Source organism: Emydura macquarii, unplaced genomic scaffold (assembly GCF_026122565.2).
Source record: "Emydura macquarii macquarii isolate MOO-44397 ecotype Brisbane River unplaced genomic scaffold, CSIRO-AGI_Emac_v2 contig_1692, whole genome shotgun sequence".
NCBI lineage: Eukaryota > Metazoa > Chordata > Testudines > Chelidae > Emydura > Emydura macquarii.
In genome coordinates this window covers 1,210,851-1,237,654 of record NW_027131829.1, presented here as the reverse complement: position 1 = coordinate 1,237,654, position 26,804 = coordinate 1,210,851, and the positions used below count along the sequence as shown (strand labels likewise).

At 50.2% G+C, this 26,804-nt stretch overlaps 1 protein-coding gene across 1 annotated transcript; it reads left to right on the top strand.

Moving 5' to 3' along the window:
- Nucleotides 1-30: 30 nt before the first annotated feature.
- On the top strand, nucleotides 31-25,392 carry KIF18B (kinesin family member 18B). The gene is made up of 16 exons (XM_067556241.1): nucleotides 31-64; nucleotides 2,386-2,738; nucleotides 4,082-4,239; nucleotides 5,170-5,274; nucleotides 9,638-9,748; nucleotides 10,882-11,079; nucleotides 11,430-11,606; nucleotides 12,158-12,232; nucleotides 14,793-14,890; nucleotides 15,390-15,525; nucleotides 16,063-16,163; nucleotides 17,413-17,618; nucleotides 19,630-20,224; nucleotides 21,186-21,299; nucleotides 21,698-21,795; nucleotides 22,587-25,392. The coding sequence occupies exons 2-16, from the start codon at nucleotides 2,417-2,419 to the stop codon at nucleotides 22,691-22,693; spliced, it is 2,601 nt and encodes an 866-aa protein (XP_067412342.1). The 5' UTR covers nucleotides 31-64; nucleotides 2,386-2,416; the 3' UTR covers nucleotides 22,694-25,392.
- Nucleotides 25,393-26,804: the final 1,412 nt, after the last annotated feature.

Here is a 26,804-nt window from a genome sequence, read left to right as displayed (position 1 = left end):
CGTTGCCGGGTGATTTGAACGGCAGTCAGGCGGGAGGCAGCGCCGGGCGCCCCCGGCCCCAACGGTAAGAGCCGCCGCGCCTCTGCCGCCCGGAGCCGGGTCTGGGCCCGGGGCCTTCCGCCGCGCGGTGCGACCGGCCCGGAGCAGTGGGGGGCGCGTCCAGGGGCCGGGCGTGCGGGGAGCCCGCCGCGGGGTGACGGTGACCGGCCTTCAGCCGCCGGAGCGCTTGGCCCCGGCCCGGCCGCCGATCCCCTCCCTCCTGCCCTCCCCGGGCTCCGGCGGGCCGGGCCGGGCCGCGCTGTCCTGGGTCGGCCGGGATCGGGGCCCGCCTGACGCGCTCCAGCCCCTCCGCAAACCCGCGGGAGCCCGGCCCGGCCCCTGGCGGCGCGGCGGGTGTGAAGGAAGTCACGCCTGCAAGGCGGCCGGGCCGGTGTCCGGGGGGTCAGTCAGTCAGTCCGTCCGTCCGTCACTGCCCGGCAGACCGTGCGTGCGGGCCGCCTGCGGCTGCAGCCGGGACCTCCGGGACATCCGCCTGTCTCGGTATTTCTTCCCCGCTCGCTGGGTGCTCGCTGCGCCCTGCCCTGCAGGGCCGTGCCCGCAACCCCCGCCCACCTCGCTGGATCTCGGGGTGCCCCGCAGCCCCGCCAGGGCCCGTCGTGCTCGGAAGTCTGCTGCTCGGTGCCTGCTCTGTGGAGACGCTAATACGGATCCGCAGGAACATCTCCACGTGACACCTCTTCCGGTGCAGTCTTCAAGGCTGTTAGTCGGAATCCAGCCCCGAGTGGCAGAAACCAGCAAATAGCGATCGGCTGGTGACTGCCTGACCTTGGAAAGGGAGACCATGAGAGAAGGGCTGGATAATAAGACACGAGATGATAGTACCACTGTGTAAATCCGTGGTATGCCCACGGCTTGAATACTGCCTGCAGTTCTGGTCATTCCGCTCAGAAAAGACGTATTAGAATCACAAAAGTAGAGAGACGGGCAACAAAAATGAGGAGGGATACAGAACAGCTTCCATAGGAGGAGAGAGGAAAAGTCTGGCACTGTTCTAGAGACAAGTAAGGTGAGGTTAGGATTGTCTCTAGAATCATGAATTGTGTGGAGAAAGTAAATCGGGAAGTGTTAGTTATCCCTTCACATAACACAACAAATAAAGATCTTCTGGTAAGATTAATAGGCAGCAGGTTTAAAACAAACAAAAGGAAGTACTTCAACACAATGCATGGTGAGCCTGTGGAACGCCTTGCCGGGGGATGTGGTGAAGGCCAAAAGAATAACTGGGTTTGAAAAAGAACTAGATAAGTTCATGGAGGATAAATCCATCAATGGCTACTAGCCAAAATGGTCAGGGATGCAAGCCCATGCTCTAGGTGTCTCTAAACTTTTGGACAGCCAGAAGCTGGAACTGGACAATGGGCTGGATCACTCAATAATTGCCCTGTTCTGTTCTTCTGAAACATCTGGTGATGGCACCAGAGGAAGACAGGACACTGGGCTACGTGGACCATTGGTCTGACCCAGTATGGCTGTTCGTATGTGAAATGACCTGGGCAGATTTCAGTCCAGTGTTTGGACAGGTGACCTTGTACAGAAAATATCATTGCAATTGGCAGCACCTTTATATCAATAGCCACAGCAGAAAGGCCAAGGACTGAACTCCTTTCCCCTGCGGTGGTTGAGCACCAGTGGTAGAGGAGCATGTGGAAGTGGGGGTAGGCAGGCTTCAGTCTGCAGGACTGTACATTAGATCTGTACATTTTAGAGCCTTATCTAGTGTGTGAGTGGTGAATCATAGAGTTGGAAGGGACCTCAGGAGGTATCTAGTCCAACCACCTGCTCAGAGCAGGACTAACTTCAGCTAAATAATCCCAGCGAGGGTTTTGTCAAGCCACAGCTTAAAAACCTCTAAAGATAGTGATTCCACCACCTCCCTAGGTAACCCATTCCAGTGCTTCACCACCCTCCTAGTGAAAAACCTTTTCCTAATATCCAACCTAGACCTCCCCCACTGCAACTTGAGACCATTGCTCCTAGTTCTGTCATCTGCCACCACTGAGAACAGCCTAGCTCCATCCTCCCTGGAACCCCCTTTCAGGTAGTTAAAGGCTGCTATCAAATCCCCCTCATTCTCAGATAGGTGGATAGTCAAGAACATATGGTGGCAAACAGCAATCCAGTATTTTTAAACAAAGGAGTCTATTGACGTGGGAGGAGAGAGTTTGTTCCCAAAGTGGTTGCTAATTTGGATCCCTTCATCTTGCCAGCCCTTCTTGAAGGGCATTTGTGATTTTGCATTGTTGAAAGGGTGTGAATCCAATGATCAGTGATGGGAGTTCAGTGTCATGCCTCTGACTGTGGCTTTCCTTCCCTCTTTGGATGCAGTGCTGACTATAACTGAAGTTGCTCTGCCATCATGGTGTCGGTCCTGCCCACAGAAGAGGGCAATGTGGCAGTGGTGGTGCGGGTACGGCCCCAGAATCAACAGGAGCAGGAAGGGAGTCGTCATGCTGTGGTACAGGTGATTGATGACAGCGTGTTGGTGTTTGACCCTGAGGAACCCAGCCTATCGGGAGTTTTTGCAGGCTTCCGGGCACATGATGCACCCAGGCGGAAGGGCAAAGACCTGAAGTTTGTGTTTGACCGGGTGTTTGGTGAGAGTGCTACACAGGAGGAAGTATTCCAGCACACAACTAAAGAGATCCTGAATGGGGTGCTGAACGGATACAACTGCTCTGGTAAGGAGCCCCGCTGTAGCATTTTATCTGGCTTCATCATAGAGTTAACTGCATCCATTGCAGGGTTAAATATACAGTGAAGACTGGCAAATGCCATTGCTCAGGGCCTGTGCTGACTGCCTGCAGTTGGAGGGGAGAAAAGAATCTTTGTCTCATTCAGCATTGTAATCTGCGGGGAGCTGCTGCCCTTAGAAGAGGCTGTTTCACTCTTTCATTCGTTTGATTCCCCCGAAAGAGTGACCTCCCCACTGCTTGGTCTGCACAATTAAACTTTAGTGACTTAGCTGATGCCTGAGACAGAACCCAGTCTAGATTGGCTCCGTAGAGGATTGGGCCTGGCCAGTCCTGTATTCCTGGAGGCTATAGTGAGCAGCCTACAAATGAGCCCTGTCTAAAACCTGGTGAAGTAGCAATGTAACCACTCACTTGGTTCTTCTCCCTTGCCCCCATGTTCCTGTCTTTTAGCTAGTTAGTTATTTTGTAACCTTCTGCAGACTGCAGCACTGCAGTGGTTCAAGAGCTAAGGAGTTCGTATAGGACTCACTAAACATGGAGCTCTCCTTTGAGGTGAAGACATTAGTGCAGGTAAAAGTAAAAACAGGAGGGGAGTTGTCTGGTGATTGGAGCATGGGACTAGGCATCAGAACTCCTAGGTTCTATTTCTGGCTCTCTTTGGGGTATGTTGTGAGCACAGACCTGTGACTGGCTCTCTCTCAATAGGCCCTTCTTGCGCAAAGTATTTTTGAGATCCTGTAATAAGAGGCTGTAGAAGTACAAAGTATTGTTAACGGGGGAGAACTCAGTAGAATACCATCTCCTGTTCTGATGTCAACACTTCCGAAAGGATGTTGAAAAATTGGACAGGGTTCGGAGATGAGCTGCAAGAATGAGTCAAGGTCTGGAAAATCTGCCTATCGTGAAAGATTTAGGAAGCTCAATCCGTTTAGTTTATTAAAGAAAAGGTTTGAGATGACTTGATCATGTCTAATTCTCTACATGGGGCACAATTTCTGATATTAGATTGCTCTTTAATCTAGCAGACAAAGGGTATAACGAAATCCAGTGGCTGCAAGCTGAAGCTGTGGAAAAGCTGACTAAACAATAGGTGCACATTTTTAACAATGAGGGTAATTAAGCATTGGATGATTCTCTGTAACTTGAAATCTAAATCAATACAGAGCATCTTATTTAAAAAAAATAATAGACTCTGGCTCAGCCACAGAGGGCTTGATGCAGGAATTATTGGGTGAAATTCTCTGGCTTATATATAGGAGGACAGATGAGATTATAATGGTCTTTTCTGGCCTTTGAATTCCTAGTGCATCTTGTCTTTCTCTTTCCAGTGTTTGCCTATGGTGCAACAGGTGCAGGGAAAACCTACACCATGTTGGGCTCTGAGAAGAGCCCAGGCATCATGTACCTCACCATGGTGGAGCTTTATAAAAGGATTGAGGCAAGGAAGGAGGAGAAAAGCTGCGAGGTGCTCATCTCCTACCAGGAGGTACTGTGTGTCTGACACTGCTCCAGGCTATCCCTCCATCTGCTACCATCTTAAAGGAGGAGTGTCTGGGGTGAAGTAGTTAGGAATGCATGACTCTCCCCCACAGGGTGAATATGGTGCCAGCAAGCCACTGAGATTCCATAACGCTATGCTGCTGACTTGTTCAGCTGTTCCTGGAAATGCTATCATCTCCTGGGGTGGAAAAGGAGAAATTATGTCTCAATTTCCCTACTTGCTCTTTGGCTTCCTTGCACTACTCCACAAATACTCTACAACGACCTCCTGTGCTTTCCCTTGTGCATTAGGGAGGGAAATTTTCACTTGTGTAGTCCCTTCTCCCTAGACCATTACTGAGTCCAGAACAGCGTATTGTGTCTATACGGAGCTTTCTTGTTGGTGCAGTTTCTCTCTAATATCTCCAGTTTGACTGCTCACAGAAACTCTAGAAATAGCCAGTGATAACAGGTGAACAGGGTTTGTCCCTAGCTCTGCGACTGACTGGTTACGTGAACTTGAAGAAGCTGATTCATTTCTCTGTGCCTCTCTTCCCCATCTGTAATGTGGCAACTCTTCTCTTCCTCACAAGGATGATTTAAGGGGTGTGAGGCTTCCTGTTTGTAAAGCACTCTGAGATTCCTGGATGAAAGGGGCTCTAGAAGGGCAGTGGAAGTGACATGGGATCAAGATCTTGTAACCATCTCACGCTGTCCTTGGGACTAGGTGCTTGCATATATGGCGCTTCATTACGTTTTCTTCTTCGTGGAACTTGTGTAAAGCCTTTCCAGAGAATCAGCTCTTCCTCCCTTGGAAGAAGTTCTCTCCCCTCCTATTGTAATCTGTCTCCCCCCATGAAAAGACCTTTCTCTGGTCTTCTGCACCTAGCTACTTAGGGATGCTGGGAGGATGTTTACTCTTGATTCCTTGTTCTAGGTGTACAATGAGCAGATTCATGACCTCTTGGAGCCGAAGGGCCCTCTAGCAATCAGGGAGGATCCAGAGAAAGGGGTAGTGGTACAGGGTCTCTCCTTCCACCAGGTATGTATAAAGACTCCTTACAACAAATGAGTGCACGGATTAGGCCCACCTACAGGTCTAATTGGGCTTCAATAAAGGAAATATAGCAGAGGAGAAGTTGCATTGCGTAAGCCCTTACCCAGTCACCAGCTCTTCAGGAACAGGCAAATCTTCAATGCTTCCTGGGGATACGCAGGGTTGAGGGACCTTGCTACCACTCACCCATAGCATGAGGAAGTCTTGTCTGTTCCTGTGGTGGATCAGTTCACCAACACAAGCACTGCCTTCCAGGCTTCCACAGGCCCCACTCTTTCTTTAGAAGTTAATGATAGGCACACATCCACTCCCAAGTCCTCCGAGCGTCTTCCTGGGGAAGCCCCTGATCCACTGGGCACTCACAGAATTTCCAGTTCCTCTGTTCCCAAAAACTGCACATCAGAGCTTACTAGTTACACAGCTCTGCTTACACACAGCACTTGGATGGGAGAACTAGAATGCCTGGCATTAAATGAGGATATTAATGAAATGTGGAAACATGATAGAATGAGAATGATCAATGGCATCGGGTAATACAAAATATACAGGAAGGATGGAGTAGGTCATACTGACTGGGAGTGGCACTTTATGTAACAGAAGGCACAGAGGCAAAGTAACAATCTTAAATGAATCAACCTGTACAATAGAATCTGTATGGATAGAAATTCCATGCTTGAACAATTAAAAGTAAAGCAGTTGGAATATCCTACCACCACCTGACCAGCCTGATGATAATGACTGAAATGCTCAGGCAGATTAGTAAGGTGCAAAAAACACATAATTAATAATGGGGGGGATTTCAACTATCCTCATATTGACTGGGTATATGTCACCTCAGAACAGGAGGCAGAGAGAAAATTTCAAGACACCACAAATGACTGCTTCTTGGAGCAGCTAGTCCTGGAATCCCAATGGGAGAGGCAATTCTTAATTTAGTCTGAAGTGGATCACAGGATTTGGTCCAAAAGGTGAATATAGCTCACCTGCACAGTAATAGTGACCATGACGTGATTAAATGTAACATTGTTAAAGTGGGGGAAAACGTCAAAGAAATATACCACAGGAGCATTTAACTTCAAAAAGGGGAACTACTCAAAAATGAGAGAGTTAGTTAAAATGGAAATTAAAAGGAACAGTCAGAAGGGTGAAGTGCCTACAAACTGCATGTAAACTATTTAAAAATACATAGAGGCTCAAACTAAATGTTTACTCTGAAATAATATATAAAAAAAAAAACCCAATAAGAGAACCAAAAAACTGCCACCATGGCTAAACAAAGTAAAAGAGGCAGTTAGAAACAAAAAGGCATCCTTTAAAAATTGGGACTCAAATCCTAGTGAGCAAAATAGACAAGAGCATAACCTCTGGTAAGTGAAGTGTAAAGGTATAATTAGGCAGGCCAAGAAAGAATTTAAAGAGCTAAAGACAAAAATAAAATTAAGTACATTAGAAGCTGGAAGCCTGCCAGTGTGTTGGGGCAACAGGATGAGCGAGGTGCTAAGGGAAGCACTTCAGAGAGACCAGGCCATTGTGGAGAAGCTAAATGAATTCTTTGCATTGGTTTTCACTGCAAAAGTGGGGGGGGGAGACTCCTCACATCCCAGCCCTTCATCTTCGGTGACAAATCTGAGCAACTGTCCCAGATTGAGGTGTCAGTGGAGGAGATTTTGGAACAAACTGAGTAATTGATAAATTACCAGGACCAGATGGGATTCATCCAAGAGCTCTGAAGGAACTTAAATATGAAATTGCAGAACTACTAAGTGTGGTATGTAATCTCTCCCTTAAATCAGCCTTTGTACCACGTGACTGGAGGGTAGCTAATGTAATGCTGATTTTTAGAAAGGTCTCCAGTGGTGATGCTGGCAATTACAGGCTCGTAAACCTAACTTCAGCCCCAGGAAAATTGGTTGAAACTGTAGTAAAGAACAAAATGACACTTAGATGAACATGATATGCTGGGGAAGAGTAAACACAGCTTCTGTAAAGGGAAGTATCTCACCAATCGACTAGAATTGTTTGAGTGCATGTTGTCCAGCATGATCCACTGGATAGAGTGTACTTGGACTTTCAGAAAGCCTTTGATAAGGTCCCTCACCAAAGGCTCTTAAGCAAAGTAAGTGGTCATGGGATAAGAGGGAAAGTCCTCTCATGGATCAATAACTGGTTAAAAGATAGGAAACCAAGGGTAGGAATAATAGGTCAGTTTTCACAAGGGAGAGAGGAGAAACGGGGCTCTCCCATTATCAGTACTGGGCCAAGTGCTGTTCAACCTATTGCGAAGTGAGCAGGAATAGGGAGTGAACAGTGACATGGCAAAGTATGTGGACAAAACAAAATTATTCAGCTAGTTAAGTCCAAAGCAAAGTGGGAGGAGTTACAAGAGGGATCTCACAAAACTAGATGACTGGGCAACAAAATGCAGATGTAATTTAACGTTGATAAGTGCAAAATGATGCCTATTTGATATAGGGCACTATATAAATCCATGATACACCCACAGCGGGAATACTGTGTGCAGTTCTGGTTGCCCCTGTCTCAAAAAAGATGTATTGGAATTGGAAAAGGAAGAGCAACAAACATGTTGAGGGGTATGAAACGGATTCCATGGGAGGAGAGATTAAAAAGACTGGGCCCATTCATCATAGATGATTAAGGGGTATGAGAGATGTCAAAAAAATCATGAATAGTATGGAGAAAGTGAATTAGGGAAGTGTTTTTTACCCTTTACATAACACAATAAGTAGGGGTCACCTGCTGAAATTAACAGGCAGCAGGTTTAAAACCGACATAAGGAAGTTGGTCAACCTGTGGAACTTCTTGCTGTGGATGTTGGTAAGGCCAAAAGTATAACTTGATTCAAAAAAGAATTCAGTTCATCACTGGCTGTTAGCCAAGATGGGCAGGTATGTAACCCCCTGCTCCCCATATCCCTCAACCTCCCAATGCCAGAAGCTGGGACTGGACAGGGAATGGATCATTTGAAATTGCCCTGTTCAGTTCATTCCCTCTGAAGCATCTGGCACTGGTCACTGTCAGAAGACTGGACACTGGGCTAGCTGGACAGTTGGTCTGACCCAGTGTGGCCGTGCTTATGTTCTGGTTATTTACTAGAAAACAGAAGATCAAAGGTAGCAAGCACAAATATTGGAAATAAAGATATACATACAAACTAAAATCATAGCACACATACTGCCGCCTAAACTTAACAAGACATGGTCATGTCATATAGAGGAAAAATCTCACCCAAGTCCTTCCAATGTACTTCAGTCAGGTTTGGCTGTGGTCTTCTGTTTGTGAAACAAGCATACTGTCATCTTACTTCCTAAGTTACCTATGGTTATAGTCCCAGAAATCCAGTGTCTGTACTTGGAAACAGGATAACCCTGGAAGAATATGTTTTCCTGTCTATAATCTCCCCTAGAGCCTTTACAATCACTTGATTAGCATTTTGCTCAGATTGTAAATAAGCTTTCATTTGAAGTACACAGTACTCAATTTACACGTAGACAGACCGAAAGATAAACATCTCTGGCCTGAAAGAAACCTGTTTCTCATCTGGTGACCAGCCCCACGTCACAGACCTTATGTATAGACTGTTCAGTGTATTTACATAACTCCAGATGTTCATTTCACAATGGTTACGAGGACCAGTGTAACAGGCTTTCCGCAGAGACCTTACCTGACAGCCTTTGGCAAACCAGTGTGTAGATACCAGACGTACCTGTAATGCTTATGTTCCCTATACCTCTGGCAGTTGGCACCAATGGGTCCCTGACTCTGTGTCATGCTAAGACACGTGGTTCAGGAGATCCATAATAGGATATGGAGCCCCATTCACACAGGATATGTGTTTGGAGCCAGCCCAGTTGCAGAGTAATTGACCAACGTTACCATCTGATGGCAGTTGTGTGTGAAATGAGATTGGTCTTAGTCTAGTTCCAGTGGACAATAATCTTCATCACAATTGACCTGCTTGTTGGCACTCTCATCAGAGCGCCAACGATTGAATGAGCCATGGAGAGTGCTCTGGACTGTCATGGAGATGATCCCTCAAGATTAGAGCTGAGGTACGTTGGCAGAGCAGCATGGGGGAAGCTTGCTCTGCTTTTGCCCATGCTGTCGCCATGCTGTGGATAAATAGGGCTTCAGTCTCAAGGGATATTAGTGTGTCATCTTTTCCCAGCCCTATACGCACCTTTCCCACCAAAGTTTGAATGCACTGACTAGTGGACACCGGTCCTTTGGGAGGAGGGAGGCACAGCTTCCCCATATAGGTGTGAGCTGCAAAGACTTCCCCGTTGAAGCACTGTATGGTACTAACGTTACTCTCTGTGTTCCTTTCCAGCCCAAATCAGCAGAGCAGCTCCTGGAGATGCTGGCAAGTGGGAACAGAAACCGCACGCAGCACCCCACGGATGCCAATGCTACTTCCTCACGCTCACATGCAGTCTTCCAGGCAAGTGGCAGCAGCAACATCTACTAGGATGTTATCAGGACTAGTATCTTCAGGCTTTCCTGCCTAAATTGAGCCAGATAAAGAAACAAGGAAGAAAGCTCCTGCAGTCTTGTCGTGCAGGGTCTCCTGTTGTTACTTCTTCTGTTTAGCATGTGAAGCAGGAGGAGGATGTCTTCCTCTGAAGAATCTGGCAATAGCTACTGTCAGACATGATCCTGGGCTGGACCATTAGTGTGTTCTTGCAGCTAGATAAGACATATCGGGTCATCCACTTACTCTCTGCCCTGCCAGTGCAGGATTCTCTTGCAGTGCAGCCAATATAGTTTTAAATGTCTCAAGTGCTGGGTGAGACTCCACCCCTTCCTTTGGGAGACTCATTCACTGTCTACTAGATCTCGGTCAAGAAGCTTTTTGTAATACTTGGCCTAAATGTTCCTTTTTTTGGTTTTATCCCTGTGCCCCTGTGTATTGCAATGAACAACGGGCCTACTTGTAGGTAGTTTTCCCCACCTTCCCTTTCGTCAGCGTTTAGCCAAGCTGTACATCCTTAGCTCTCAATCTGTTCCTGGAAATCAGTCCCTGCAGCCGACCGGTCACTTGCTACTCTTCTCTGAACCCTTCCAATTTCTCTTCAGAGCGTTGTAACTCCCGGACTGTGCAAAGGGACTGGGATCTCTCTGACTGCACACTGTCTCTGACTTGCTGTCATTCGCTCCAGCTCTCCCCACTCCTGCTTCCAGAGTTTTCTATCCACAGTAAGCATAGATGTTTGGGATGTTTCTCCTCAGATAGATTAGCTGCATCTTTCAAGGTTGAATCTGCTGTTGTGCTGCACCTAGGACACTGACTAGCCAGTTCCAGTCCTGGTTAGGGCACATTGCCAGGAGGAAGGTGTAGTCATTAGGGCCTGGATTTCCAGCTGGCCGCAATGGAAAACCCTCCCCTCCTCCTGGTGGCTTTTGCCTTTCCCTTAGGAAAGTGACTAACTTTCCCTGTCCTTTGGGGGGCAGCGTTTTCCGACCCCAGGGAGTTCCTATTCAGTTCTGGGCTGTCCCCTACCATGTGACATTGCCTGCCGACTGGGCTGAGCCGCTCTTCAGACCTTGCCTTATCTTTCCTCATTCTCCTTGCAGATCTACGTCAAGCAGCAGGACCGTGTCGTTGGCCTCACTCAGGACCTGCAGGTGGCCAAGATGAGCCTGATTGACCTGGCAGGCTCAGAGCGAGCATCAACCACCCACGCCAAGGGGGAACGGCTCCGAGAGGGTGCCAACATCAACCGTTCACTGCTGGCCCTGATTAATGTCATCAATGCTCTGGCTGATGCAAAGGTAATCCCCTGCTCCACCCTTCCACAGCACACCTTCCTTGGAAAACCACCTTGCATTCCTGCAGTACACAGGGCAATATGTTTAAAAGGACACTTGACATAAGGTATTTCCTTGTCTAACAAACCTAAGGAACTCCCTGCTGCAGGATATTGACACATCAAGTTTAGGAAGACTTCCTAGGATTATGAGTAGCCTCGGACATTAACTGTGGTAAAACAGGGCTGGAATAACTGCCTCTTAGTGCACCTGCTTCCTGGCCTAGGTTTATGGGAATGAGTCTGAGCACTAGGACATCTGAACACTAGGATTCTTAGAGATGCTTGGCAAATGAGATGAATCTCTCCCTACAGAGCAGAAAGTCCCACATTCCGTACAGAGACAGTAAGCTCACACGGCTGCTGAAGGACTCTCTTGGGGGCAACTGCCGGACCATCATGATTGCTGCCATCAGTCCGTCTGGACTCGCCTATGAGGACACCTACAACACGCTCAAATATGCCAATCGGGCCAAGGAGATCAAACTGTCGGTGGGTCCCACACATCTGTATACAGGCCTGTATCTGTACGGTGCCACTGTGTTGAGAGGCCATTGGTGAGTGGGCTGGCCAGGAGCTGGCTCAGTGAGTTTCATAACCTACTGTGGTGCCTCTGGATAATTAAAGGGGTCTTGATTCAGTTATCCCACGGGTAGATGCTCATTTAGATCTCTGAGCTCTCTAGTCCTTGTATCTATGCCGAGTGGGTGCTGCTTTGGGAACAAGCACAGCTGGGGTTGCTGATGGTGATGCAGCTCCACACTGAGCTGCACTGGGAAGGTGGAGCATTGGCTAAAGTCAAGTGTCACTTCATGAGCAGCATTAGTGACCATGAAAGGAGATTTCTCCTTTCAAATTGTCCATTAAAGGCATTCCCTGCATCACAGGGTATCCCAACAGATCTGCTTAAACTAACCCAGAGAATGGCTGGAACTAATGTTACAGCAAAATATTGGCCTCTCAGTTCTCTCCCACAGAGCCAGTGCTGTTCCACTCGTTTCTTTAACCCTCTCTCTTCCCTCCCACCCCTTTCCACCCTGCAGTTGAAGAGTAACGTGCTCAGCCTGGACTGCCACATCAGTAAATATGCAGCTATCTGTGAGCAGCTGAAAGCAGAGGTGAGGTGCCTTGCCGGGGGCTAGGGAGCAGTTCTCTCTGTAGCCATTGCCAGAGACCAGCACTACGCTGGGACTGTAAGTACCAGGAGTTCTGTGATAGGCTCGGAGCATTGGCTGTGCTGCTGGAGCTGCCAGAGAACTGCTTAGCCCAGTCAGTGGGCTGTGACTTTCTTTAAGGAAGAGCAGAGGACTGGAATAGACTCTTCTGGGGCTGCAAAGAGAGCTCTGTTGCTGGACTTATCCAGGGGCCCATGTATTCTGTGACCCTGCAGCACTTGCTCCAGAACCCAGTAAGAAATCGTTCTCTGCCTTGTTTGTGAAGAGAGCATCCTGATGTGAATGGTGTGTAACTGCTGTAGCCCTGCCTGCCTAAATCTGCAGGAGGACAGCCAAAAACAGTGGCATTGAAGTGTGAACTGCCCAATTGATCCCCACAGCTTCTAGTGTCCCCTACCCGCTGCCCAAGTTTCCATCTTCCCCCAGCCTCTTCTACAAGCCAAGTGGTCAGTAAACCGACAGCACACTGGAAAATGGTGGGGCAGAGTAAGAATGCATGGCTTACAACTGAGAGTGCCAGTCTCAGGTCAGACTGTCAGAAAACAGGGCAGACACCCCAAACTGGTGGTAGAGTCTATAATTAGATTTCACCAAGCCAGTAACAAAGGTGTGCTCTTGGATTACTATATTAGTTTTACCATGGAGCTACAGACAGTCCACTTAGGTTCTCCAGCCCTTCTTTACCTCACAGACAAACTGGACTGTGTGATGAAAGGTTATTAAAACCAAAAATCATCTCAGATTACTCCCAACCCCAAGGGTCGGTCACTTACCCCAGGTCAATGGATACTCTGGATCTTGCACCAAAGACAACGCTGACAGCCAATTTCTCTAGTAAATAACTAAAGATTTATTAGCTAAGACAAAGAAATCAGAGCTATTGAGAGGGTAAAGTACATTAGCAGGTGAGTTGAAGTTTGTAAGTCCAGTATGACGGCAGAGAAGTAGTGATCTGCTAGATTTCCATAAGTCTCTCAGGGTTACCCACAATAACTCTGGGGGTCACTGTCCACTTGTTCAGTGTTCCCCCTGTGAGAATCCAGAACAGTTGAGAGGTGCAGGATCCTGCCCTTGCACAAGTATTTATAGATCCTCGCTCACAGACAGTTAGTTGACAGCTTCTATTCCCATTGTTGAACTCAGCGATCCTTGCTTTAAAGTTAGCTTTTTACTTCTTTTGCATTCACAGTAATTTAGTTGCAGTGACATACATAAGTGGTTCTGAATCAGGGATACACATACCCTGGGGGTACGCAGAGGTCTTCACAGGGGGTACATCAACTCATCTAGATATTTGCCTAGTTTTACAACAGGCTACATAAAAGCACTATAGCGAAGTCAGTACAAAGTAAAATTTCATACACACACTGACTGGTTTATACTGCTTTATATACTGCACACTGAAATATAAGTACAATAGTATTTCAATTGATTTATAATTATATGGTAAAAATGAGAAAGTAATCAATTTTTCAGTAATAGTGTGCTGTGACATATATTTATGTCTGATTTTGTAAGCAACTAGTTTTTAAATGAGATGAAACTTGGGGTACCCAAGGCAAATCAGACTCTTGAAAGGGATCCAGTAGTCAGGAACGGTTGAGAGCCATTGACATACATAACTGCATGACATTACATTCTAATAAAGATAGATAAGTGAAAACAATACAAGTATCATTCATTAGTTTTCATGCAGTTTACCCATCAAGTAAATTCTCATTAACACACATTTTTGATCGAGGGGTACACGTAATGTAACGTGATAGTAAACAAAAGGTTATAGGTAAGTGAAGACAATAACATTAGCATTTCATTAGTTTTCATGAATTTAGAGCAAATATAGTTACTGGAGCATATGCCATGTAAATGTAACGTGATAACATCTCCCTTTGTGAATAGGCTTGAAGACACTAGGACCTTTTAGCATTTCTTTGCTATACACACAAGTAAATTGCTGTGCTGCTCGAGCCTGGGCTGGCAATCTGCTAGACAGCATCACAGCACTGAGAAATGTTGGGCAGAGTGAGACTGAACTGAACGTTAAAACCACGTGGGGGGATCGTGCAATGGCTGGATTCTGCTAACTACCAGCTTTGAACACTTGGCCCTGAAGCTGCTGCAGGGTCTGCAGTCTGCTACAAGCGTGCCATTGGCAGACTGCTGTTGGGGGAAGACAGGGCTGGTGCCTGGCTGCTCTCCAAGGACTCCAGGTGTCATGGGGAGGAGCTGGGGAGGGGTCTCCTGGAAATGCACTAACTTCCGGCTGCTGTTTCTGTAGTGAGCATAACTAAGGCTCACGAGCAAGCGGAAGACGTGCTTGGGGACCATTATGTGGCATCCCTTGCTGTTTAGGGGCTCAGGTGAAGGACGAACACGGCAAGTCCTGAGTGCCACGCTCCTGCAGTGTGTAGCCTGCTGCTCTCAGACGGGAGGTGTAGCTTTGTGGAGCTGCTGGTGAATGGGTGGAAGAATCGGATCTAAATGGGTGGAATTTACCTTGTAGGTGGCAAATCTGCAAGAGAAGCTCCAAGCTTACGAGAGGAACGACCAGGTGCCAGCTCCTCTGGCACACTCCAGCCCTCAGCAGATGGAGCTGCGCAGGTATGTTTTGTTGACTATCAGAATCTCGTCCTGAGAGCGTGGACAGTGCTGGATGCTTCATCCTATCCCCCAAGCTTCCCCCACCAAGGGTTGGTAGGGTTTATTTGACTCTTGATTGGATCCCAAACGATGTGTCTGAAAGCAGAGCGGACGGGAATGCAGCCACACCTCCTCACTCCCTAAGCACATTAGCATGTCAGTCATGCAGCCAGAGGTTCTCAAGTTTGGTCTGACCAGAGCTTCTCCCCGGAGCCCAGATGTGCAAAGTACTCACCGAGAGGGAAGGTGTTCCACAGAGGCCTTTTGCCAAATTAAGTGCAAAAAAAGACTTACAAAATCTGACTGTAACAGAAAGGTCTCTGTGAGGGTCTCCACCTCTGACCTCCCCAGAGAAGTCTTTAAGTGGTGACAACTTTCCACCCAAATCTGCTCTGGCAACAGCTCTTAAAAAGCTGGTCTCTGTGTTATTATGACTGCTTCTTCCTCTGGATTGCTACAGGTCAGCAGAGGCTGCCGAAGAGGTGTCTCTGGATCATGAAGTCCCTGATCAGGGAATCCAGGAAATGGGGATACAGCAGCAGGAGCTGAAAGTGAAACCCCCCTTTCAGCAACAGGAGCTGGGAGCAGTGGGACAGGTAAGGGAAGGGGCTGCTTGGCAGAGGAGTGCTCGGCAGGTCTGGAGGGAATGGGGGAGATAAGGGGAGCCCACAGGTAGTGAGCCACTGCTGAGGAACAGCAGGGATATGGCAATAACTCGGCGGAGGCGTGAGCAGCAGGTGAAGTAGAGAAGCTGTGAATTATGGCCTTGAAAGAGGAGCATCATCATGGGGAAAGGACAAGAGGCTGCTCTAAAGCTGTGCCCAGCCCCACGGGGTGACTGCTTTCTAGGGACACCTGGCTCCTGGCCATCCCAAGGGCATCTTGTTCTGCATGTTAAGACGAGGGTCCAGCCGAGGAGCTCTCCGCGTCGTAATGCAGTACCAGGTCCTGAGCTCAGTGAGCGGTGCAAGGGTGATGTGCAGTGCCCCCTCTGCACTCTGTGTCTGACTGTCTGAGGCCAGTTACAGCTTGTACTAAAGCCGTGGCCTCTCCTGCTCCATAGTAAATTCTCTCCTCCATTAAAATTGAGCAAAAGCTTTAGATTCTAACATGCCTCCTTGTGATCCACTCAGACTCCAGAGAAGGAACTTCCTGACCGTGCCACAGATCTTCAGCGGAAAGCCAGGAACCCAAACTCTCTGCTCCAGGGCCTGGCCAGCGAGCAGATAGAGCGGTCAGTATTCCTTCACCTTCTCCCCCACACATGTGCACCTAGGAAAAGGGACGTGCTCCTTCCTCTGCGGTGAACTGAACTGTGCGGCAGTACTGGGCAGTGCCCAGCCTGCTGGATGCTTGTGTTCCTCCTGGCGATCCTAAAGGTGGAGGAGCAGTTAATAGGGATATGGGAGCTCTGCTTTTAAACAGTTACCTGCCCTGTAAAGACAGCACCTACCATAGCCCACTGGAAACTGATCATATGGGATACCCCGACCTGATCATAACAGGTGATCTCTGCTAAATGCTCCAGGGGGAGACAAACCAAAGGTCCTGGCTAATGTGCCATGGGCGGCGGGAGACTCCTTTTTTCTGTGCCAAAGCTGCCATAGATGGTCATGGTGCTTAGGAACAATAACGATCTGGCCCACGTAAGGTATATATTACGGTACTCGTGGGACTCTCTCTCCACTGTAACTGTCCTTTCTCCATGAATCCCAATAATACAGATTTTGCCAGCAGATCAGAGTCAGAATTCCCAGTATGGCAAATGGTATATGAACCTGAACTTCAGAGTGCTAGAATTCATCCAAAGAAGCTCTCTTTATGTACTGGGCTTCGATAGGTTGTGCCCTGGGGTGGGTCCCATGACACAATATGCTGCGATCTCCGCCCCAAGCAGCTTGCCAGAATGGGTCCCTTTGGAAAGTAACGCTTAGTAGGAGGCGGATATTGAACTGGGTCAAATTAGCTTCAAACCTGGCAAAGTCTGACTCCCAGCCTGGCCCAGAGGAGCCAAACGCCCAGTCCAGAGTCCCAAGTGCCCCCTGATACCAGCTCTGGAACCAAGGGGTGACCACAGAGTTCTGTTGCTGGAGAACTCACCAAGCAGCAATTCCTCCTCTGCTATTGCAGTCTGAAGAGTCTGGCCAGCTCTTACCACCTTGGATTTGGTTTCACTGACCGATTCATGTACAGGCCTGGCCTGGCAGCGAGCTGCAACACAGCTGAGTTGTGACGTTTGGCCACCCCTTGCAGTAACAGTCTCTGCTCTTGCATGGCCCTGAGAGGCACCCTGGAATGGAAGAGGCATGTCTGGGCTTCTTGGGCACAATGCGGATAGGTGGTATGTGGGTGAGAGGTGCTGGCTGTGCCCTTAACGCCTAGGCTAAGGTCACTATTTTCCATTTACTAACTGCTTCTTGCATGCAACGCTGCTAGACTATTGGTGATAGTGTTCATCTGATCGGCGAAACTTTCCGTCCCAGGCTGGTAAATGCAGTGCTGCGCGTTGCACAAAGGCAATACTCTCTGCTGAAGGCTGCCAACCTGCTAACCCCGGACATGATCTCAGAGTTTGCGGAACTGGAATACCTGGTGCAAAGGAATCAAGAGCAAGCTGGGCCTCTGGGCAGATCCGAGGTGGCCAGCGAGAGCACCCCAGCCCACGCGGTGCAGCAGCAGTCGGATAACGGTGAGCTCGTGAGGGGGTGCTCTCCAGAACAGCTGGGGCTTGACCCTACTTTCTGCCTTCCCCTCAGGGTTTGAAGTGTGTGCGGGGCAGAGGAGCCTGGAACGCTCCGTGCAGTGGCTCACACTCTGGGGCCGTTGTTATTCTCCTCCCTCCCAGTGGGAGTGCCTGCCTGCCTCAGAGCTCTGGTGCTCCTCCCTAGCCTCCCCTGCTGCCCAAACTCCCCAGCAGGCGGGAGCACAGCTGGATGAGAAGTGTGCAGTCCCGGGCTTCAGCAACTGGGATCCAACTTAAATGCACTTTGAGGACAAAGGCAACTTGAAGGTGGGTGGGCAACCGAGTGGATGCAGCACTGGGGACCCTCGGACTTGGTGCAGTGGCAGATCGTGAGCAGAACGGATGACATCCCAGAGGCAGGCGTGGTACTGCCATCACTTTCCTAGGGCTCCCCTAGACTGAGAGCGCTGCCAGACGCTGCAGACTCGGTTACCTGCTGCTTGCAGTGTAATGCTTACGAAAATCCCTGCAGTCAGTGGCCACGCTCACATCCCACCCAGGGCTTGTGTCTCCACCTATCAATGCTGTAGAAGCAACATTCCTTTTGGACTAAATGGGGGCAGTGAACACTCCCCAGTTATTGTTTCATGCCGTCTGTCCACACACACACACACACACACCTGCACTGGTTTAAAACCAAAATCATGTGTCCCCGCAGCCTCTCCCCCAGCTAAGTACATCTGTTGAAAATCACACTTGAGATAAACCATTGCAGCTGTGAGCAGAAGAGTTCTGAGCGCAGGAGGTCACAGCATTGGTTACACTTGGGTCATGTTTGAAGCTTTCTCTGTAAGGGGCAGAGCATTCTTTGTTGCAAACAAACAAACAAACCTGTAGATCCAGCAGTGCAATTATACACCAATGTGCACAGCGCCACACATGGGAGGTGCTGCAGGCTGCTCTCTGCTGTACGAAAGGTCAGTATTTCTGGTTGTACAGATCAGGGAAGCGAGGCTTATAGACTTGACAGAGTTTATTTTTAATTATGTTTAGACTTCAGTGCCCTTGGTGTGCACAAAACTCAGCCCAGTGACATCAGAGCTCTTCCAGCTGCTGGCTGTGAAAGTCTTCCCCTCACCCAGGAACAGGGTGGGAAAAGAGCATCTTAGCTATCTGGCTATCTTAGCTACTGCCGCCCATCTCCATAGGCACCTGCCCTGTAAAATCAATATCAATGGCAACGTCCCTAATGGACTTCAGAGTCTCAGGGACTTCCCCCTTTTCAAGGTGACAACTCGGCTTTGGGAGAATAAAGGGTTTTTTTTAATGTTCTTTTAAACTTATTCTTTTTAGACTGACTTGTTTTAGGGCAATGTTTTTGGTTGGCTTGGGCAGAAGAGGCTGTCATGCCTGGTCTCTGGATTGTGGGGTGGGGAGGGAGCAAATGTGACCCTCTAGTGCCCCTCACTGAGACCGGCCTGCTAGCAGCCCCCTTCAGTGTCAACCGGAGAGCTGCTTTCACAGAGCAAGCTCAAGCACACCAGGCCATGACAATGCCTTAGAATCACTGGGGAATCCTAGAAGATGAGGGTTGGAAGGGACCTCAGGAGGTATCTAGTCCAACCCCCTGCTCAAAGCAGGGCCAACCCCAACTAAACCATCCCAGCCAGGGCTTTGTCCAGCTGCACCTTAAAAACTTCTAAGGATGGAGATTCCACCACCTCCCTAGGTAACCCATTCCAGTGCTTCACCAGCCTCCTAGGGAAAAAGTTTTTTCTAATATCCAGAGAGTTGGGCATCGTCTCTCTGGGAGCTCAAAAGAGAACCCGGAAGACCTGACTCCTAAAGTCTATGACTGCCAGCATGACCATTCTTACCTGCTTTGGGATGGGGGGCATACAGGAGTCTCTACTGTAGTGCTGCTTAGCGAGTGCCCTGGATGGCGGCTCTGGAGGGTGGTACTTAAGAGGATAAGGGCAGGTGTGGCTATATCCCTTAACACTCTACCTACCCACAGTGATAGCGGTGCCCTTCACCGCCATGCTGCAGGGTGCACCGGCCACAGAGCATGCTGCCCCGAAGCCCAGGTCTGTGACGCCATCCTTTCAGGAGCTGGTGTTGCTCCCCAGTCCCTTGTCCAAGACTCCCAGCCTGCCAACGAAGAAGAGGAAGCGGTCAGAAATGAGCAGCCCATCCAGAACAGGAACTTCTCCCACCCCCAAAATGCAGGCAAAGCGCCAGCGGAAATCCTCCCTTCCTGCCCTGCGAAGAGGAAGAAGCTCAAATGATTCAGCTGCTCCTACGGTGACAACCAATAACAGCACCCCCACTGTTAAGGAAGCTACACCACCTCGACTAGCGTCTTACTGCGTCCCAAAACCCTGCCCATCAACTGTCACCAAAAGCCGGATGCCCCTGACAACATCTGCTGCCCAGAACTGCTGCACTCCAGCTACGCTGACCATCCAAGACCTGAATATAACCTTCGACCTTGCTGAAGACAACTGTTCGTCTGGCGTGGCCAATCCTGTGAAGTTCAGTGCCGCAGGGTTCCCTGGCTGGGAAAACGTCCAGTGCATCTTACAAAAGCCCGAAGGTCCCTTCATGCCCAGGTTAGTGCTGCTGGGACGCGCCTATCTAAGAGTTCCACCATCGCTCAACACCTCTGACTAACCCACTCACTGTGCAGGCGGGTTTCCATGGGCAACTGGGCTGGTTAATTTCATTCTGCCTTCTAGTCGATTTCACTTTCTGGTTCATCTGCCCTAGTAGGATTTTCTTGTGGCTTTGAGTCACAATGCTACAAGGAAATTCTTTCTTATAGGCTCGTGTGTCCAAAACTCCCAGTCAGCTACGTGAACAAACACCAATCCCACCTTGTAAATGCATGGTTTATGCAGAAGTGGAAAGTGTTTGAAAAATCAGTTCCTCCTTGTCTTTTCCTGGTGAGATCCTAGAGGAATCGCCTCTTCAAATAGTTTGTCCAGCACTAAACACTTGTTAGAATCAGCAGTACCAGCCTCTCCGCTGAATGCTTCTTAAAGCATTTAGCAAATACGGATAGACGAGGGATGAGACTGTTCCATTCGACCATCTTTATTTTAACTCCTGCCTGCATGTGCACTTCAGAAATGACTCAGCTTTGTGCTGGGTTGTATAAACCAAATGTGTATTGGTCTGTGAATGCTGGCTGGGAACCTGCTTGGTGACAAAGTAGGCACTCCAGAATATCCTTTATGAAGAATCTGGGGAAACTGAGGCCCAGTGGGGTAGTGACTTGCCTGAGGTCACCTTGCAAGCCAGGAATAGAGCCCAGGAAGCCTGACTTCAGTCTCCTACTGAAATCTATAGAGACTGCGGTCTTGCTTGAAACGTTGATTATAAAGCTTGGGCATTTCATCCATCTAGCTGGTGAGTGAGATCCCAATTCCCTGAATGTTCATGGAGTTCACCCCTCGATGAATGTCCCATTTCTCCATGGCAATTACAGACCAGAGGAGATGGGCCTGAGATTCTGTCTAGGAGAGAACGTCTCACTGCATGTGTATTAATTTGTTATCTGGTTGGATTCAGATCCTCCATGCCAGTGTTCCCCATGAAGGGCACCTCCATCCCACCCGGCAGCATCCCGAAGCCATCCTCATCGGTCTCTAAAGCAATGGGACAGAAGAAGCGGCGTTCCGTGAGGTAGGTAGCCCCAGACCAGCTGGTGGACTGTGGGCATCCATATTCTCCCTCTCTGGTTCCCCAGCTGCTGTGTGGGGAAGCCCATGGAGGAGCAGCTGTCTGAGAGACCACTGGAGCATTCAGTGCAACGCTGGCTGTTCTTGTGCTTGCCTTCTGAGCCTGACTGCTCCAAGCTGCCTGCTCTCCCTCTCCTGTAACAGGCTTCTCCCCCCAGTGCTGAGGCAGGGGAATGGGCTGCAGGGTTGATCTTGAGGATCTGGGGAGGGTGAAGGTAAATGCTGCCCCAGAGCCTAGACTGACTGATTCTGTCCAGGATCCCCCTGCCTCTGGGGGCTGGGACGGAGATGGACTCCTGCTCTTCAGTGGGTGTCGCTAATTGCCCTTGTCTTCCATTCCAGCACTGCTTCCCGCTCACTGGGTGGGCTGCGGAGCCAGAGCCGAATTGCCAGGCTCCAGGGCAGCTCAGTGAAGTCCTTGCAGACCCCGAGTATCCCAGGTAACCCCTTCTCTCCTCAGTGCTTGGCTAGACAGGCTGGGGAAGGAGGTCCCCCAGTCTGCCCCACGTGCCTTCCGTCATGAGGATATGCTATGGGAGTAACCTCGGGGCCTTGGCTAGTACAGGTGCCCAGTGAAACTCCCCTGCTACATCTGAGCAGCAGCCCTTCTGCTCAAGGCTGGGTACAGGGAATAGTGCCTGCGATGCCGGTGCTGCCGTGATAAGGACCCCTTCTTGGACTGGGGAAGTTTAGGCTTCATAAACGATGAAAATGTAAGCAAACCCTTGGGTGTCCTCCCTGGGTGCCTGCACCCATCCCCACTGCACAGCCATTGCTCCTAGAGCATGGTCAGCCATAGGCTGCCGCGTGCCGTGCCGCACTGAATCCGCCCGTCTGTGGGAGCAGCACTGTTGGGTCCTGGCGGGCTGGAGGGGAGGAGATGTCCTTTCCTCCTCCTGTGTTCGGTGGCAGCTCTGGCACTGCCCTGGGGCTTTCATGCCTGTGTAGCACAAGGGGAGGAAGGCAGTATGTCTATAAAGGAAGGATGTGGGATCTGCTGGCTGGAGCCAGGGGGTGGGAATTGGGGTCCAGGCCTCTGTTTGTGGCTCTGCTGTTGTCTCATGAGCTTGGGACGGAGCCACTTGCTGAAGGCCCCAACGGCATTTCCCGTTGTAGAAGTGGGGGCTTGCTGCGGGTCTGGGAAGCTCTGAGGCTGCCGGTGCCGGCGATCCCGCCAGTGATGCTCAGGCCTCTGCTTTTCTTTTCCTGGTTTGTGTGTTTTCAGCTCCAGAGCATCCTTCCTGCGCTCCCGGCAAAAGGAGCAGAACCAATCTAGAAGCAGTGGGTGGAAAAATGCTGGCTGCACCCAGATCCCAGGTCATGAAGCTTTTCTACTGAAGTGTCCTTGGAGCTCAGGGTCAATGCATGGGCCTCTTGGCTGTGTGGGCTTAGCACGACCTGCCAGAGCAGGCCTGGGACTGAACGTACAGTGGATCTAACCCTCTATGCCTGGAGCATGGACTTCCTCTCCTCCCCAGGTGCAGATGGACACACGCCCCCTTCAGCGGCCATGTTCCTGGCCCTCTCCCCTGGCCCTCAGCTGCCACTCTCCCCTCCGGCTTTGAGCCGCTGTTCTGTACAGTCTCCTCCCTGCTTCCCTGTTTCTGCTGCCTCTCTTGGCAGCCTAGCAATGAATGAGGGTGCTGAAGGCAGCCCTGTCCCTAGCGTCTCCTCATCCTTCCCCCGCTTTGCAGGATGGGACCATCCTGCTCTTCATCTCCGCATTTACAGAGAGAGACGGGACTTCTTACACCAGCGCCGTCACTGGAGTTGCTGTGGATGTACGGTGCGCCTGGCTTGGTTTCACTACTGGAAACAGCCTGTGGCCAGCTTCTTAGCTGGGCTTTGGGCAGCCTCCTGAGCGCACAATTGGGCCGTGTCGCTCTCCTCCAGTCAGACAGAGCCGTATATTTTTATACAGATGGATTATCGCCCTTCTGTCTCTAGATCCCCTGTAAACTCCTCGGCGGTGTCTAGTGCTAACAGATGGCTGCAGCACTTCCATTTTTAATAAAGCTCTGAGGTGTGATACTTCGCACGTCCCTCCCCAGGCAGAGCCTGTCACAGATCTGCTAGTGTACGGGCCCTGCTGCGTCTCCCTAGATGGCCAGGCATGTGGGTGCCCACATGAGCCCTTAACGAGCCTGTTGCCCAGGATCCGGGCGCTCTGAAAAGCTCAGCCACGGCCTCTGCCCCCTGCTCTGTTTAATGCTGCAGCTGGAACCTTTCTGGGGCCGCTGGGGCAAACATGAGGCAAGAGCGAATGGGGTGCAAGTGGCCAGGCTGCTGCTAACCCGAATCGGGGGGGGCTCAGCAAGGACAAGCGGCTGGGCCTTTTATCTTCCCTGGGAATTGCAGTGGGAAATGTTCCAGCCGCTTGGTTCTATGGGAGCCGCCCCTGCTGCTGCTCAATCTGCCGTCAGTGTCCGGCCCCTTCCAGCCGTTGGCTCGCAGCATGCCGGCACTAGCACTCTGCGCTGCCTCGGCCAAGGGGGGGGGGGGAACGAGTCTTGTTAGCGACTCCCTGACATACTCTGTGCCCCAGAACCCAGCACAGTCCAACTGGGCCTCCCTCCCATAGCTCCGCATGGACCTTTCCAGGGCCCTGGTTTTCTTTTCCTTCTAACACGTCGGTGCTGGCACAGGGGGCTTTGAGCCTATGTCTGCATTGCAATAAAACTCCCCTGGGGGCCTGGCAGCGGCCTCGAGCTGTGGTGCTATAAAAGTGCAGTGTAGTCATTTGGGCTCCAGCTGGAGCCTGGACTCTGGGACCCCACGGAGGGCGAACGACCTGCAGAAGAGCTCTGTGCGGCTCATGACCTTGTTTCTCTCACTAGCAGAAGTTCGTCCAATAAAAGATCTGACCTCACCCCCCTTGTCTCTCCACATCCTGGGACCAGCCCGACTCCATACCACTGCATACGTTTGGGGGAGAGACTTTCTTGCACAAAGCCCTGGGCCCAGACAATCCAGCTGAAGATTCACAAAAATGTTCCACTCCACTGAGAGGGGCGCAGCAAAACCCCCAGGATTTTAGCTATGCCAATCTATGGCGTGTGCTAATGCCAGGCTCGTTCCCCAGTGAGCTGTCCTCTTTGCTCCTGATGCAACCCTTCCTGACAACCAGCCCAGGGTTTGGTTAAAGATCTGCTGCTTCCTAACTTCCCCTCTGGGAAGTGTGTGTGTGTGTGGGGGGGGGTTACAAACTTCCACTGACCTAATTATTTCAGACCCTTCTGGTGTCAGGCTGGAGAGAGCTGGATTGCAGAGGCAGCTGCTCCTGTGCACCCAGCTTTGCAGTGTTGGAGGCTGGAAGATTATAATTAAAACTTTCAGCTCCCTTAAAGTTAGTTCCTCTCATTAAGAGGTGGAAGGGGGCTGGGGGGGACCCAGCTTTGCCTCCCTGCAGCTGCAGTGACTGACGTTTTTCACCAGCGATGTTAACACTTTGATCCCATCTGCGTGGGAGCTGGGAAAAAATAAATATCTGGGGAGATTAGCTAAGACTTTCTGTTCACCCCAAAGACCTTCCTCCCTCCCCCTCCCTGCATACACTTCTGCAACATCTCGCACTCAATCCGTCCTTCCTGCGCCTAGGAAAAGCCGTTGCCTCGGCTAACAAGCTCACAGAGTGAGCAGACAGCCGCGCTGCCTTCCTTTCTCGCAGGCTGGGAAGGTGAGGCAGACAAGCAATTAAAACGTGTCGCTGTGGGTCAGAGTTGCCTGCTGTTGTTTTAAAGGGCCTGGGTTGCTGGGTCCGGTTCTCCTGGAGATCAAATGGGGTTGCGGGTGCAGCTGGCTGCTTCAGCCAGATCCCCCCCACCTGTGCCCAGCTGTAGGTGAGATCTGTGCTGCCTGGGAGCGAGCTTGTTCAGAACGGGGCAGCGTGGGCAAAGGGCCAGAGCAGGTCGCTGGGTTCTGTTCTAGACTTGCTGTGCCAGTCACACCATTACTACTTATTCCTGGGTTGCTCTACGGTCCTGAATAAGGGCTGAGGTCCCCTGGTGCAAACGCAACAGGAGGGACAGCCCCTGCAGCCAGGAGCTCAGTCTGTAGACAAGATAGAGGAGGAACAGGCAGTGAGGCAGGATGAGCGTTGGCAGCCAGCATGTGATGTGCCAAGGCCCCAGGGTGCCTTACACCCTGAGCCCTCAATAGGGAAGGGGGGGGGGGAAACCTACATTAACTAGGTCACTCCTGGAGCCCTTGGTAGGGTATAGGTGCGGTGCCCTACATCTTTCTGGGTAACTGTGGGGGGAGACATTTGAATTGACGTCTCCCGTTTCAGTGCCCTCACCCCAGGGCTACAGACATTCTCACGCTGGCCCACATGATTCATTCTTCCGTCTACAATGGAACAGCTTCAGCAGGAGAGATCGAGGGAGCCCCTGGCTCAGGAGAGCTCCTAGCTTTCTGGTTAGGGAACTCCTGAGAAGTGGAAACCCTCTGCTCAAATCCTGTTGTGAGCCGTCCATGCCTAGGGTAACCATCTGAAAATGCCAAGGGCAGGGCAGGCTGCAAAAGGAGAGCAGCTTCTCCCAGCACTGGGGGGTGACACTGAAGTCAGACTTCCCAACTAGCCCCAAACAATGTTTCTGATTCCCCACACTGGTTAGCAAGAAGCTAAAACAAAAATATCCACAGCCCCCGTTACTGCATTTCAGTGTCTGGCTCCCACTCAGCCACTAGATCCAGTAGAAAGACCAGTTATTTAAAACTCTATGCTCTGTACCAAAAAGGTTCTCCTGACCCCAAAGGATCAGGCACAGCACCAGATCAATGTAAGTCTGGATCTTACCCAAAATCCCAGGCTGCCAGCCAATCCTTTAGTAACTAAAACTGAAGGTTTATCATAAAAGGAGAGAAACAAAGTATAAGAGAAATGTTAAAGGATTAAAGCAATCACATGCATACAAATGATTTGAAAGTCCGTCTGTAGCAGATCTCAGCAGAATGGTGGAGGTTGCAGGCTGGTACAGTCCCTCTGGTTACACCCCGTACCTGGCTGGGTCTCAGTCCTTTCATTCACAGCTTCAGTTGCAGATGAGTTGATCTAGCAGGGGGAGGTGAAGGAGGCTGAAGACAAGGGATGTGGTGGTCACTGGTGCAGCTGCCTTCTATGTCCCTTGGCCTGTGCCAGGCTGCTTGTGGAAATGTACAGAAATAAGATGGAGTCCAGGGTCACATGAGTAAGTCCTGGTGACTCATCAGGTGCAGCCCCAGCTTCTCCTCTGGGCCCATTGTACCTGTGAGTTTCCTTAATGGGCCATTAACCAGGCTAGTGTTGCTGCCATCCTGCCTGGGGTGTCGCCCAGAAACACAGCGCAAGTTGAAATACAGACACATCCAACACCTCCAGAACTTCCAGTACAAATATGGCACATGCACATAAACACTATCATCATCCTTAGCACATTATCACCTTTCTAACGGTACCGGACATGGCCGA